The sequence below is a fragment of the Eptatretus burgeri genome, chromosome 7 (assembly GCF_056783735.1).
Source record: "Eptatretus burgeri isolate ZD-2024b chromosome 7, Ebu_testis_v1, whole genome shotgun sequence".
Taxonomy (NCBI): domain Eukaryota; kingdom Metazoa; phylum Chordata; class Myxini; order Myxiniformes; family Myxinidae; genus Eptatretus; species Eptatretus burgeri.
In genome coordinates, this window is record NC_140967.1 from 78925699 (window position 1) to 78942475 (window position 16777).

The window sequence follows — 16777 nt, forward strand, 5'->3', positions numbered from 1 at the left end:
TTCATCGATTAACTTAAACTTTTCACGTCACTGGGGACAGGCACTTTCCCTCATGCTTAAATATGTTCCAGTTGGACCATGCTGCATTTAACTTGTGCCATGTTCCACCTTGTTGAACTGTTTTGTGTTGCACGTAGTGTAGCATAACAACACAAAGCAGCATGGTGTCAGCACAAAATACCACAACATAATGTGGTACAGTTTAGTGCAGGATGGTGAAACATATTACAGAAGAGGGTGTTTACAATATAGTGGGGCAACTTGGCATGGCAATTGTGCATTTTGTGAGGAAAGCACCAAATTTGGCACACTAGTAGCCTATCATATTGTTGCGAATTCGCGCCCGCCGGCGTGTGAACGGCCACGTAACTCGAATCGCGGCACGTTGCCCACCGGACGGACAATTCTGTCGTGACCCTCTCCGACTAACGCCGGGAGCTAGTCACGGGTGGGCCTTTCGGCCTCACCACGATCATGCCAATCGCCCCCCCGCGTGGGATAGGGTTGTTCGCCAAATTCGACCTACCTAAGTACCCACGCGGAGGGTAGACCAGGCGATCGCACCTCGCCGCAGGTCGACTCCGGGCACGGGCCACTTAAGCGACTCGTTGCGTACTATCGGGATAACCGAGCGGTGTTATCGTCGGCCTCGACGGTTCCGATTAATTATCGGGCGTATTAAGCCCACGACCAACCCTTTACGTGAAGCAAGATGGAGATTCAATTAAAGAAAAGACGAAGCGAAACGGGAAAACAGTTCAACATAATGCACATTTATTCCGCGGCACACGGAGAGCACACATATACAATTACAACAATTATGCACCTACAGCAAATGCTACAAAAGAAACACAACAATTCAGATCTACTACCGACTATGCGAGCACACGGCAACACTGACACAGTTTTACTTTACAGACGGCGCCAACAACACATTTACTCAAAAGCAAAAGAAAAGGGCCACCCTCAAAGACAAGGGGGCAGGTGGGGCCTGTGGGCCAATATTTGCGCGGGACCTGAAAGAGCGGTCAGGTCCGCGAGACCGGGTGGATCCTACCCATGTCTTTGTGATGAGCCGCCAATGTGGTGGCGCGGCGGCGCCCCGACTCCGCATTCCTTCGCGGGTTTCGTTGGCACTGCTTGGAGTGGGGTGCGAACGGGGCCCCCCTTTTCGCACTATCTCAGCGCGGGGGAAAAAAGGGGGGGGAATTGTTGATGATCTGGGGAAAGAGGATAGCTGGCTTGCTTGGGTCCCGCAACGAGCGATTCCACTGCGAGCTCGTCGCCGACCGCCGTCTTCCTTGCCTCGGACCCGAGCTATTCGGTCTCTTACGCCATTCTCCTCAGCCAACTGCAGCAAACCAGCTGTACGCCCTCGCCTCCCGACTCACTCCCCGCTCCTCCAAGGCCGACTCTGCGCTCAAACCGACTCGACCGCGCTCCAGGCTTCCTCTCTCTGCAGCTCCCCGACAGACTCCGAACCCCGACAGACTGCGAACCCCGACAGACTCTTCTCTCCAGACCCGACTTGACTGCCAGCTCCACTCGGCTCTCCGACCTCTCCAGACTGACTCTCTCAAACTGACTGCCAAATTCGCCCCGCGCCCGGCGCTTTATAGGCCGGCAGGAGAACCCATATGCAAATTTCTGGATCAGAACGAGCTCGGGGGTGGAGCCACGCTCGCCCATTGGATGGAGGAAAAGGGACGTGAGTCTCCCCAGATCCGAGAATTTGCATATCTCGATTCTACACCAACGCGCCTGGAGGCGGGGCCAAACCGCCCCGCGCTTGCTGATTGGATGGATCAGAAGTGGGCGTGTATCATTCCTGATCCGAATTCTCCTCGGAAAGGCCGCACTTTGCACTCGCGGTTCGGCGCGCGTCCCGTACGAGGCCAGGACAGCCTGACGCTCGGCGTTCACAAGTGGTGCGGGAATGGCCGCAGAAGGAGAGGTGAAGGTGGTGGAGGGTTTATTGTGGTGGTTTATGGCCATGGCGACGTTTGGAATGGCGGTGATGCGATGTTTGCGGGAGCGAGTTGTGAAGGTAAAGGTCGTGGCTGTTGCCGTTGTTGTTGTGAAGCGGCGTTGCAGTTGGTGGTTGTTGTGTGATGGCGGTTGAGACGTGGTTGGTTCAAAATAAAGAGCCCAAACCCAAACCCAAACCCAAGTGAGTGAGCCCAAGTGAGGGGGGCGAGGAAAGTCAGTCTTGGCTTGGTAGTGAGCCCAAACCCGTTGTATAGAGGGAATTTATGTGATCCATCCAGGCTGCGACGCTTTGTTAGTTGTTTTTCTTTTTCTATCTTTTATTTCAAACAAACAGCATCAAAAAAACCACACCATCCCCATCACAGCGCCAACCACACTACAACTACGCCACCTCCACCATCTACGCTACCACATCTTCGCCACTACGTCCGCTTCCGAACGGCAAACAAAGGCGCAGAGGGAACTGCAAGGATGCGCGGGTTTCCCCACATGTTTCTCCCGTTTGAGTCTCCGTGCTCGGTGTGGGAGGTGCGATCCGAGCCGGGGGTCAAAGGTGAGAAAAGGTGGGAGCCTCTTTTGGGGGGAATAATTCCCTGGCCCCGAGCCAAGACTGACTTTCCTCGCCCCCCCCCCCCCCCGCACGGCGCAGGGAGGGGGGAACGAGAGCGCACGCCCCTTTTCAGGAACCTTCTCGAAGGAAGGTGGAGCCGAAAACGGGGCGGAACGAAGGGCGGAGCCCCGCGCTACAAAAGGCAGACAGGACGGACCTTGTCGGTTGGTTGGTTTTTGTCGAGAGTTGGTCTTCGGTTGGCTTTTGTCGAGAGTTGGTCTTCGGGAAGAGGTCCTGCGCCCGCGCCTTGGCGAGTGGCCCTGTCACGAAGGCACGGACGGGAGATGCGGCAGCGCCAGTTGTGAGGTGGACCTGCGCGTCCGGATGGGGAGTGCCGGAGAGGGTTCGCTGGCCGCGAGAGAGGTCGGGGCCAGGCGCGACCACGCTGACGGTCGTGGGAGAGGGACTCACCAGCCATAAAAGGGAAGTCGCGACTTCTTTCTTTCTTTTCCTTCCTTTGCTTTTAGTATAAATGTGTGTGTTGGTGCCGTCTGTGAAGTAGAACTGCGTAAGTGTTGCCGTGTGTCGGTCGTAGTCGGTTGTAGCTCTGCATTTGCTTTTGTTGCATGACTGTTTTAACTGTTATATGTGCATTTTTGACTGTATGGCTGTATATACGTGTGTGTGTGTGTGTGTGTGTGTGTGTGTGTGTGTGTGTGTGTGTGTGTGTGTGTGTGTGTGTGTGTGTGTGTGTGTGTGTGTGTGTGTGTGTGTGTGTGTGTGTGAATAAAATGCTTGCTTGTTGAACTGTTCCCGCTCTGCTTCGTCTCTTTTCCTTTTTATTGACCCTCCATCTTGCATCACGTGAGGGATTCGTAGTGGGTGCAACATCCCGGTAATTAATCGGAACCGTCAAGCCGACGATAACACCGCTCGGTTATCACTGTAGCACGGAACGGACCGCTTAAGCGGTTCATGTCCGGAGTCGGCCTGTGGCGTGGTGCGATCGCCCAGTCGACCATTCGCGCAGGTACTTAGGTAGATTGAATTTGGCGAGCAACACTATCCTGCGTGGGTGGGCAATTGGCACGATTGTGGTGAGGTTAAACCCCCACCCGTGCCTAGCTCCCAGCGTTGTTCCGAGAGGGTCTCGACTGAATTGTCCGTCCGGTGGGCGACGTGCCGCGATTCGAGTTACGTGGCCGTTCGCACGCCGGCGGGCGCGAATTCGCAACAATATTATGAACAGATTTGGATATTGGGCCATCTCAAATTCAGCCGCTGATGGCTGTGGCAGCCATTTTCCACTGCCATCAAAAATTTGAGATGGCCCAATATCCAAATCTGTTCATAATATGATAGGCTACTAGTGTGCCAAATTTGGTGCTTTCCTCACAAAATGCACAATTGTTATGCTATATTTAGCTACGTTGCCCCACTAATATTGTGTTCGATAACACTGGGGAACAAAGTTTTTGTTGCATTGATACCAGCACTTGATCTTACCTAATTTGGGTGTGCTGAATTCAAATCTGAAGTTAGTTTCTCTCTGTAAGCTCTAGATTTTTTGCAATTCACCATTATCAACATTTATTTGGTAAGTTACAATTTGCATTAAAAGCAAATTTATATTAAACATATGTTTTGCAATTCAAAATTTTCAACATTTATTTGGTAAGTTGCAATTTGAATGAAAAGCAAATTTTCAATTAACATGTATTTCGACATAAAGACGATAGGTGATTCAGAACAATTGATAAGGATGGAATGCAAAGTTCAAATAGGTCCTATTCAGGCAAGAATTTGCGCTTGTAGCTCTTGCGTTTGTGGACTTCCACAGGGAAATCTCGTTTGATGCTCCAGCAGTAGTCTGCCATCATATTTTTGTCCCATCGCCCTTGGTAGCGCTCTTCCATCGTCATGAGGACCTGATGGAAGTGCTCTCCCTGCTCTTCACTTACAGCCCCAAGGTTCTCAGGGAATTGATCAAGGTGACTATTCAGGAAATGGAGCTTGACACTCATGTTGCACCCAAGACTGCGAAAAGCCAACAGCATTCTTGTAATCAGAAACTCATAGATATCTGCCTTTTTGTTACCAAGAAAGTTTGTATAACTGCGACGAAAGACAGCCACGCTGTCTTCTCCTTGTCATTCATCTTCCTTACAAATTCCTCATCACGTACAAGGGCACGAATTTTGAGGTCCATCGAACACACCTGCTTTGATCTTCTCGAAAGACAAAGCAGGAAAAGCAGAAACTATATGTTGAAAACATTCACCATCAGTACTCAATGCCTTCACGCACTGTTTCATCAAGCCGAGCTTGATATAGAGTGGGGGGGAAATGATCTTCTTTCGGCTGACGATTGGGTCATTCACAATGTTTGGCATGCCTGCTTCCAGTTTCATGGATGGGCCACTCATTCTGGATCCAGTGTTTCTCTCGAGCTCGGCTGTCTCACATGCAGAGATGGCATGGAAACTTTGTGAAGCCTTTCTGTTGACCAAGGAGAACGTTGACCATTTTCAGGTCCACACAAATGATCCAGTTGTGCTCATGATATTTGAGTAAGTCAACGACCATTTTTATGTCATTATGTTCTTCTCGCAAATGCACTGAGTGACCAACTAAAACCACTCCATAAACATTGCCATTGTGCAAGAGAATACACTTGAGGCTGCGCTAAGAGGTATCCAGAAATAATCGCCATTCTGTTGGATAATACGAAGTAACACCTAATTACCTGAGAAGACCTGGGATATTGTGGCAGTAAACAAACTGCTTGTCTTCGGAGAAAAAGGTGACAAAGATCTGGTCTGATTTTCGGAAATATGAAACATTTGCAGTGGTCAAGTAGATTTTTTTCTTACAGCCTGGAGGCTAATACCTCAGCTGCTTTCTTGGAGAGCCCCAAATCACGCACTAAGTCATTCAATTCCGGTTGGCTAAACTGCTGAGGGGCTGATGACTGTTTGGTATTAGATGAGGAGGCTTCGGATTCTGAAACCATTTATTGAAGCCCATCATCACGACCCTCATGCTCCTGCTGATCATGTTCACTGCCTTCATCTTCAGATAAGACAAAACCATTAAAGATTGGAACTGGGAGTTCCTCAGAGTGCGGAGTACGTCGAATTGCTGAGGGAATACAGGGATAGGAGATCTTTTGCCGGTTTTTCTTGCCGACACCCTTTGTGTTGACCAGGCAAAAATAGCAGTCAGTTATGTGGTCCTTGGGTTCTCGCCAAACCATGGGAACTCCAAAAGGCAGACCCTTTCGTTTTCCTTTTGTCCAGTCACGAAGCATTTCCTCACAATTATGACATACAATATGAGGAGTCCATTTCTTGTCTTGGTCGCCAAGGGGAACATCAAAATAGGCTTTATAGGCACACCTTAAAAACGATTTGTTAGATGTATTAAAAATTTGTTAGATGTATTAAAAACTTAAAATGTAAAAACAAAAAATATCATACCACAAAAACGATTATTTACACATTTATGTCTTATTGAAAAAGCCATGATCAGATCTGAAACAAAGATCAAATATATCGTGAGCAAATCGTTAGCAGCAAAACGAATACGGTCGATAGTTATTTAGCAGTTTCGGCATCGTATATTTCCACTAAAGTCCAAAATCGCACCCCTAGTTCTCAAGTTATCCCTAGTGCACATAGCAATGGGTGTCCTTTTTTGCGAAAATCGCAAGTTTCAAATTGCATGAAAACTAGAGCATGTAGAGGAAAACTGATTTCAGATTTGAAATCAGCGTTGAAAAAATACATAGAATAGGTTGAAAAATCTCATGCAACAGATAATAAGAAAAAAATTGTTGCCCAGTGAATACAAGTTTGCATTTCCGTTTTCATGTTTCGACCTGGGTTTAAAATATATTTTTTATTTTTTGTAAAGAGTTATCCCCCCTCTTTTTTTCTCTTTGGTAGCCTGGTGTTGGCGCAGTGGTTAGGGCAGCGGCTTGGGATCCCAGTGTGCTGAGTTCAAGCCCCGTTGGCTGCTGAATTAACACCAGGGGGTTGACTCAGCCTGTCATCCTTCCGAGGTCGGCGAAATGAGTGCCAGTGTACTGGTCCCGGTGTATGCCCCGGTTAGAATAGGTGTACCATATCCCTGTGTGTCGTAAGAGGCGACCAGGGTTGGCGTCAGGAAGGGCATCCGGCCATAAAACATTGCCTCAAGAAAAAGCCAAACCCCTGCACAGCAGGGAAAAATGGCTGTAAAAACGGTCATTTTTTTTTTCTCTTTGCCTGGATCTCTGCAGCTGTCATTCCACATCAATAACTGTGGTGACCTTTTAAATGCCCACACTGCAACCAGCAGGACAAACATTGCAGAAGATTGTCCATGCAAAAACCAAAACAAAGATGCAGATAGCATAGAATCTCAGCATTTCTGCTGCAAGTCCTAATTGTAGCAATTTGACGGTTGGTGGTAGTTGATCAATAGTTGTGAACTGTTGTCGGTGGAGGTAAGTTCCAGTATGATACAATCTTGTGCAGCATGAAGCCCTTGTTAGTTATTGCTTGAGAATTGAGGCAGAGGCAGGTTCAGAGGCAGAGGCAGGTTCAGAGGCAGAGGCAGGTTCAGAGGCAGAGGCAGGTTCAGAGGCAGAGGCAGAGACAGACTGACTTGTGCTTGACATGAAACTTTTGAATGAATGAGGTTTTTTGGGGTTTTTTTTCATTCTTAGCTCAAAATGAAATTTAATCATTGTTCGACTTCAGTGTGATGTACCACTTGTCCAGTGTTTCTGTTTCTTTTGCTGCAACTTATTGTCATATTTCTGGTGCCCATTCATGTATAATATAGACTGAGGCAGGCCGACATGTCGATATTATCGGCTCGATATGAAATATAAAAAATATATCGTCAACGCGACACGACATTTTTCAAACTGTTGTTATATCGGCACATTCGTCAATGGAAAAAGTGATGTGCGGTATCATCAACTGAAGATTTTGGTGTATTTTAATTTATTTAGTTTGAATGTCGACATGGACTCATTATGCCTCCACTGACAAAGTCACCGGAAGCATGTTTTCGTATTGTACGTACAGTACATACGTCCGTCTGTGCTAATTTTCTCTGTTTTCTCTGCAACCGCTTATCCGATTGACACAAATTTTTCACCATTGGAACGACTACTCATGTAGAATGTTTCAATGACAATTATGAGGTCAAAAGTCATGTGGTGTGGCAGCCATGTTGGAAAAAAGGGAAACACTTTGTACCTCTGTCTCCGAAACCACTCCATGGAAAAAATTGAAACTTGGCACACATCAAGTACTTCTAATTGGAAATGAGTGTGTTGATGATATTAGAGGTGACTTTGTTATGATGTCAATTGCATACGTGGAACGCTTTATCTGCTTTATCTGATCAGTATGAAATTTTTTGAATCATCAAGGGCTAAATTGTATGGGGAAAAAATTTGATGACTTCATTGGCCATGTGGTTTGGCAGTGATTATATATATATATATATATATATATATATATATATATATATATATATATATATATATATATATATATATATATATATATTTTTTTTACATAAAAGCCTTCAAATATTTTCTTCTCTGAAACGGTGTTCTCCACATATGACATCATAGGTCACATGGTTTGGCAGCTCTGATGGGTTTTTTTGTAGAATAAACGTTTAAAAATCTTCTTCTCCAGAATGGCTTGACAGATTGAGGGGAAAACTTCACCCCTGTTCCCCAAGCCTTGGGGATACCAGGGTTGTTCATGAATAATTAATGTCGCATGATCTGGCAGCCATATAAGATTGAACAAAAGTCTTTTAAAATTATTTCTCTTGAACTGCTTCAACAATTGACGTAAAACTTCACAATTATGATCTACAAGTCTTGGGTAATATGTTTTAAATTTCAACCTGATCGGGCGCATGGTCTGGCAGCCAGAATTATTTAATATTTTGAATCTCTATTCAGGAATTTAAATCAAACTTGGTACAAGTATGTATAATGATGTGATAAAGTGTGCGGAGGCATATCTGACGACGTCACTATGTCAAAAAGTGCCCCTCTAGTTTTATCATTCCACAGTAGTCCCAGTAAAAATTGGGGCAATACCCCTGGGTGCTCACCTGTTCAATGATACTGAGGAGGACGTCAACATGGGGCAGAATCAGAAAAATGTACCAATGAGCCAATGTTATAGCAAATACCTATTTTGGGGAGCAACCACCCCCCACACCCCGAAAATCCCCTTCGATCCCAATTTTTATTTTAATTTAATTTTTATTTTTAATGTCATGAACAAACTTTGGTACATTGCGGGTGATGAATGTCGTGGTAAAATTTAATCAAAATTGTGTGTGTAGTTTCTGCAAAGAAAGCAAATGCATATTTTGGGGGGCAAGTCCCTGTACACCCCCTTGGGCCCTGATTTATTTGTTTATTTTAAATGTCATGAACAGTCTTTGGTACATCACAGGTGATGAAGGTTGTAGTCAAGTTTCATCAGAATTGGATGTGTAGTTTCTGAGAAGAAAGCAAATACCTATTTTGGGGGACAACTCCCGTTGGCCGAATCTTTTTTCTTTTTTCTTTTTTAATGCCATGAACAATCTTTGGTATATATGGGGTAATGAAGATTGTGGTAAAGTTTCATCTAAATCATATGTGTAGTTTCAGAGAAGTTTCAAGTACTTGTGGATGGGCGGACAGACTGACGGACGGACGACGTACCATCCCATTAAGTTCCCCGGAACTATGTTCCAGGTGAGCTTAAAAAAAAACACAAGATAAACGCAACACCATTCTCTTTCTCGCCTTTCATGCAAATGGTGAGAAAACTTCATCCCATCTCAGTTGCCAGTTCTCCTACCTCATTATCGAGGTCTTCTGGTGAGGATCCTGTGCTTGTTCCTGCAAAGGAGGTGGGCTATTTACACCGGTACAATCACCACATCTAAACCCTGACTCGGACCCCGTGCAGGAGAGCTTTTATCAAGATGGTGAAGCATGCATAAAATGAAAAAGGGCTGACCCCAGGGTAGTTCACAAACATACTGCTCTCAGAGCAGCGAACCACCAAAGTCAAACCCAACACTCCTGCCCCCTCTCTCTCTCTCTCTCTCTCTCTCTCTCTCTCTCTCTCTCTCTCTCTCTCTCTCTCTCTCTCTCTCTCTCTCTCTCTCTCTCCACTGTTCCTTTTGCATCTTGTTATGTCCTGATCCCTGGAATGTACTAGTTCTTCAACAACCTCTACTATGTACGAGGTGTGTTCAAAAAGTATCCGACCTTTGTTCATAAAAAATACTCGTATCCAGATACAACAAACTTACACTAATCTCTTTGAAAGTAGTCCCCTTGGGCTGCCACACACTTGTCCCAACGGTTCTGCCACTGTCGGAAGCAGCGCTGGAACGCCTCTTTTGGGATGGCGCGCAGCTGGTCTGTCGCATTCCGCATGATGTCTTCTCTGGACTGAAATCTGGTCCCTTTCAGGGGTATTTTCAGCTTGGGGAAAAGCCAGAAGTCACACGGAGCCATGTCGGGAGAGTAGGGAGCCTGATAAAGCACAGGTGTGTTGTGTTTGGCCAGGAAACTCTGTATCAAATGTGAAGAATGGGTGAGTGTGTTATCGTGATGGAGCTGCCAATTGACCGCTGCCCACAGGTCCGGCCGTTTGCGTCACGAAGGCGACACAGTACCTCTTGGTAGTACTCTTTGGTGATGGTTGTGCCGTGTGGTGCGTACTCAAGATGAACCACGCCACTGGAGTCAAAGAAGACAGTCAGCATGACTTTGACATTGCTGCGTACCTTCCTTGCTTTTTTTGGCCTCGGGGATGTTGGATGCTTCCATTGTGATGACTGGAACTTGGTTTCTGGGTCGTACCCATTAACCCAGGTCTCATCGCCAGTGATCACTGTGTTGAAGAAGTTGGGATCGCTGTTCACAGTCTCCAGCATGTCCTGTGCAATCTCCAAACGGAGTTGCTTCTGCTCGATCGTTAGCAGCTTTGGCACGAACTTCGCTGAGATTCTCCTTAAGCCCAAATCCTCAGTCACAATGGAATGAACGGATCCAATGCTGACGCCCGCCTCGTCTGCAAGTTCTCTGATCGTGATTCAACGATCCTGCATCAGCAGGGTCCTCACTTGGTGAATGACAATCTCATTTCGGAAGGTTGAGGGCCTACCAGAACGTGCTTCACTTTCCACTGATGTGCGACCATCTTTGAAGCGGTTGTACCACTCTTTTACCTGTGTGGTGCCCATTGCTTCGTTCCCGAAGGCCTGTTGAATCTTGCGGATTGTTTCCACTTGGGAATCGCCAAGCTTTACACAAAATTTGATGCAGTAGCGTTGTTCAAGTTTTTCCGTCATTTTGTGAAAAACGAAAATCCGACGGTGCTCACTTACACTTCCTCACTCATCGGCGGTCTGTCGGCGACTGACAGCTTCTGCAGGCGGGAAAATATTCACGCATACGGATTAGGATCGCCTACATACGTGCACCAAACCACGCCTCCTCCCTAGCTTCATTTGTTTACGCACGAAAAATTAAGGTTGGATACTTTTTGAACACACCTCGTATACAAAATAGAGAGAAAAAAAAGAAAAACCAGTGTGAGGTAAATGAAAACTAGTAGTCGAGGGGACTAAAATGCTTGCTCTAATCCCACAGCCATTCCTTGTGATTCATGCTGGGCTACAGGAGGGTACTTATGATGAGCTGTGACATCCTGCCACATTTTATTTAAAGACTCAAGCAATTACGGAGGCAGTAACAGAAGCAGCAGCAGTATGGTTTACCCTATGAATTTGCATGGTATTGTGTTGCAGGTTATAGAAGACAATGGTGTTCGTAGGGTTGTGGTCACACCGCAGACACCAGAGTTCCACCCACAGATGGCCTCCCCACACCACATGCACCCTCACTATATCCCACACCGAGGACAGATGCTTGCTCACCCTCCACTATACCCAGCCGTGACAGCTGAGCTACCCGCACAATTCTTGCATCAACCACCACCAACGCACGTCTTTGAAGCTGGTTTGTGACACTTTTGATTCATTATTGGTTTTTAAATTATTATTATGTTATTAGTATTATATTATTTTCTTATCATTATTGGTATCATTACTCATTTTGGTTTGTGACTCGTTAGAACAAGTTTTGTGTTTATTTTATTGCAACTGGAGAGTTATTGTTAAGCTTAGTCAAAACTTTGTTTCAATTTGTTTTCAAGATTGTTGAACTCTAAGCATAAAGGATCGATGATGTTTCTCAAGGAGCTGTTTTGCATGTGAGTTCCACCCATTGGTTGGACAGTTCACATGACTCCACCCATAATTTCTATATTGTGGCCTCCAATTTCGGAACCCTTTAAAATTACCCTTTAGAACCCCTTCTCTCAAGCAGCACTTTTACTGCGAAAGTTACGCAGGTTTGCTATTATTTCCGACTATTTTCTCTTAAAATTGCGATAGGTTTCTGTGAAGTTGGTGATAGCATGATTGGGGAGCAGAAATCGTTACAGATTTGTCTGTTTTGACGTGGGAATGCCCGTTTGCTTTTATGAGTGGGAGGAGGTTGAGAGCAAAGATGGGACAACTTTGAGAGGGGTTTGGGTATATATATTTATAGAAGATAAATATATATTTATTTAAACCCATTTCAGTGGTTATGAGGAGCCAAGGCAGCATGTCAAAAATACCGTTTATTAATATCCCGTTTGACTATTTGAATAACAGTTTGATCTGGAGGTGAGTGGGGTGGTCATGCTTGTTGGTGGACATGTTATATTTAAGGTAAGAAGTGCATGATTTAATGTTTTATCATATAATGGAATGTGTGATGGGAGTTGTAACTGTGATAATACAGTACATTAAATCCTCTAGCAAGTAGAGTCTGATTTATGATGTTGCATTGATGGGTTGAGTGCTTGGACACAACTGAGGTTGTGGATGTACTGAAGGAAGTAATTATTCCCGCGCTTTCGAAGAAAAGCGGGAATATTTTGATTGTCTCCGCCGTCCGTCCGTCCGTACGTCCGTCTGTCTTACCCTGTAACTCCTCCTCCACCGTTTGAAATAGGAACTTGAAACTTTGGGACATAGTAGATATATGTATGGGGAAGTGCACAACACTTTCGGATTTTTGATATGACCCCTAGGGGCCGGGCCAGAGGGGTTGGGGTCATGGGGGTCGATTAAAAAAAAATTGTCATAGCTTTTTAAATCAAACATATTCATGAGTTATACATTTAACAACATATTTTTTTAAGCACATGATGATCAGAGGGTGCTTGGGGGTAGGGGGTGCTTCGCGGATAGGGGGTCAAAATAGCTCCTCCTACACCGTTTGAGATAGGAACTTGAAACTTTGGGACATAGTAGATATATGTATGGGGAAGTGCACAACACTGTCGGGTTTGCCCAGCTGATGATCCGTGTGGTCGGGAAACCAGTCAATTGCTTATAGGTGGTTAAGGTTCTTTATGTAAGGGAACTATGTTTTGAGGTTTACAATTTAAATAAAGTAAAATATTAAATTAACATAATATACAGCAATCCTTCAAATTACATTATATTTTAGGAATAGCTGATTGTGTGTGTGTGTGTGTGTGTGTGTGTGTGTGTGTGTGTGTGTGTGTGTGTGTGTGTGTGTGTGTGTGTGTGTGTGTGTGTGTGTGTGTGTGTGTGTGTGTGTGTGTGTGTGTGTGTGTGTGTGTGTGTGTGTGAGAATGAGAGAGATATAATTGTGAGGAACAGAAAATGAAAAAACTATGGGGTGGGGGGGGTGGAAGTTCGGGGTGAGGGGTGACGCAATCACCCTTTTGGTGCGAGTTAAAGCAAAAGGTTTGTTGTATGTTGATAAATACGTGAAGTTAACAAGAATCAACTTTTCAAGATTTTTATTTCCAGTGCTGACATCATAATTGCCTGACACTTAAAATATACATCAACGTGAGCTGAGGCCATCCATATTTGTTACATTAATGTACAGAAATGTGCATCATATGCTTCTGTGACACTGGAATGTTTGTAGGTTAGAAATGATTTTAATAAATGAATAATAACAAAAGGTTTTTCCATTATCTTCTTCAAATTGATGTCTGATGAGCGATGATTTATTTAAAAGAGTGCACAGTGTTACTTCTAGAAATTTGCTTGTAATGGCTGTTTACTTTTGTACCATGTACTTCGGTCTTTAATCTCATTTCATGATTGCTCTGAATACACTAGTTTGTTTCATTTGCTGATTTGCAAACACTTTCCATTGATATTCTGCTATTTTCCCATAGACTCATTGGGCCCTCATGGGCATCAGAGTTTTGGTTTCCGGAACGAACGTACAAGCAAGGCACATGAGCGGCTGCAGAAGAAGCATCAGGGTCGATACCCAAAGGAGCGCAACAGCAACCCTACTGCCTCGCCGCAAAAAAGCCATTCTGTGTCTCCAGATGTGGACGTGAGCAAGAGTGGGCAGGCGAGGAGTAAGCAGTCTGCTAAATATTCTGAGCAAACCTCGTCAGGTTGTAGCCAAGCTACTTCTCCCAGAAGAACTGATTCGATCCAAGGATGTGGTTCTGTTGAACCAAGCGGCATGATTTTGAAGAAGCAGAGCTCTACAGATTCAGCTGGAATTGGGGGTAAGTACGAACCCTTTTTTTTTTAAAGGTTATTGCCTTAATTATAATTAATTTCGGCAATAACCTTTCAAATTTGATCGGCCTCATCACAAAAATTAGACGTGCTTGAGCTAGAAGAAAACCAACACCAGATTTAGAATCGGCGTCCCAAGAGCATCTAGCCCACCTATAATTATATCTGATGAAAATGGCTTGTTGGTCATTGTTATTGGAAATGCAAAAGGAGAAGTTAAGGCAACTTTGTTTTTGTAGGTTTCTGTTTGAGTAATATGTTGAGGGATCCATGCCAGAATACCCCCAAAAATTATGAAGCACATTCCAAAATCCCAAAGAAGACCCATTATAGCAGACCCTCCCTGTTCGCGGGGGTTACGTTCTTGAAAAATCCCGCGTTGGCCAAAACTGCGATGCGCAAAGTTTAGACGTTATGGGAAAGATAGGGTTAGGGGAACCAACTCTAAAATTGATCGACTTTTTTACCCAAGTAGTAAAGATTAAAACCACTTAAAATTGTATGTACTTTTGATGATGATGATTATGGAGAGCGTTGGAGGTTATAGAGATGACGTCGACATCCTTGGCTTCGGGTTATTGGTGTTGTCGGATTTTGTGAAGGGAGGAGGTGATCTTTGTCTGCTTTGCCTTGTTCTGCATGTCAGAAAGGCCTCTGTATAAGGTGCCATGACAGCGTCCATCTCGCGTTTGAATTTCAAGCACCTCTCCATGAAGACTAGCGAATACCTTTCAAGATATGTGCCTCGTTCTGCTTTATCCCAAGTGTTCTTTCATGCTCCTCAACTTTATCTCATTTCCCCCTCCTCGCTTCAAAACAAACAAACAAATATTTTTGCTCGAAAAAAATAATGAACTAATTCTGCCTCTTATTTCCTTCCATTCTCATTACCTTTCAATTGAACCAACATTCCTCATAATTGAATTCATTTGCTTCTTACTTTAAAAGCTGTTAGTAACATTTTATATCATGTTTCATTTGCCTTATTTCACTAAAACCACTCATGTTCTTCATCGTCTTCTTCATAACACCCCACATGTTGTTCTTCATAACTATTTACTGTCACAAACACCCCACAATTAAAAGACTCGCGAAAACTAAATCACACAATGTCATGCGATATCATGTGACATCAAACTAAATCATGTGATATTAAACTAAATCATGTGATGCAGTCCTTGCGGCACAATATTGAAAGAACAACCGAGTTTGTGATGGGAGGGCAGCTTGGGGCTGTGAGGTGAGACGGAGAAGCGGGGTTGTGTAATTTCTCTGTGCCAGACTGCGATAGAGTGAAGGACCCATACTATACCGCGATCGGCACATTTTACCACAATAATTCAACCACGATAGAGTGAAACCACGATGCGGAAACCCGCGTTCGGGGCGGGCCTGCTGTACTATTTCATCACAACTCGGAAATTTTTTTAAAATACAAACTAAAAACATGTAGGGATGGAATCTCAAAAAAAAAACAGCCAAGCAAGGTAGGAAGGAATGACAAAGTAGGAATGACACCACAATACAACACAGCAATCCTTTTTACGGATTACCATCGCGACATATTTTGACATTTTGTTATAGGTGGCAATAGTAACAATTACATGAAGATGTCTATGTTAGAAGTAGTTCTACATTTGTGGTGTTGGTTGGTGTAATTGTGTATTTTATTTGTTTTGGGATTGACACAGAAAAATGTCAAAATATGTCGTCGTAGCAATCTGTAAAGGAATTGTGGGGTCATTCCGACCATGTCATTCCTTCCTACCTTGTTTGGTTGTTTTTTAAAAAATTCCATCCCTACATTTTCTTTCATTTTTATAAAATGTTTTTTTTCTGACTTGTTTAACTATTTTTCCCATTCTGGATGCCAAAGACGTCATCATCTCGTAAATCATTTTGAGGGGCATCTACATGGGGAACTCCCCGACCCCCACCCACTCACCGAGATATCTCATACAAGTCTTCCCCAGTTCCCTTAATGTCCTGTCCAATATTCCCGTCCCTTCTGTCTCCACTTGGACACTTTGCTACCCTGTTGTCCTTCACTTTTGGAGTCATCTAGTTATCTTGTATGCCAACATGGCAGAATTTATCTGTACCCTCTCTCCTTTCTCTGCTGCTTCCCTTCTATTCTATCCCCAAACTCCTGTATCCTCCCAATCTTCCTCCTGTTCTCTCCCAAACTCTGCTCAGCTCCTTTCCTTCTCCTACCATCATACATTCTCAAGGCCTTGTGTTGGCTTACTGGTTAAGGTGGCTGGTTTAAGATCTTAGGGTCTTGAGTTGAATTAACACCAGGTGGATTAACTCAGCCTATCATCCTTCCGATGAGTACCAGATCAGCAAAATGAGTACCAGATTACTGCTAACAGGGGCACTGCATCAGTGGCACTGCCGTGCTCCTAAAAAATGATGCAGCCAAGCAGCCATAGGCTGCATACGAATAAATAAATACATTCTCTTATTTTCCTCAATTCACTCCCTACCTACGTATATGTACACAATAAAGAGATACTGTACCTCCATTTCTATCCTCTTCCCTTCTGCTCGTTTACTCTGCTGGCAATT

At 44.5% G+C, this 16777-nt stretch overlaps 1 protein-coding gene across 5 annotated transcripts in view; it reads left to right on the top strand.

The window, feature by feature from the left end:
• FNDC3A (fibronectin type III domain containing 3A) overlaps positions 1–16777 on the top strand; it is a 397009-nt gene that overhangs the window by 242961 nt on the left and 137271 nt on the right. For all 5 annotated transcript variants that reach the window (XM_085889158.1, XM_085889163.1, XM_085889159.1 and 2 more), the window contains 2 exons: positions 11381–11591; positions 13846–14193. In XM_085889158.1, coding sequence (XP_085745284.1) covers positions 11381–11591; positions 13846–14193 — 559 coding nt within the window. The remainder of the gene's footprint in view (positions 1–11380; positions 11592–13845; positions 14194–16777) is intronic.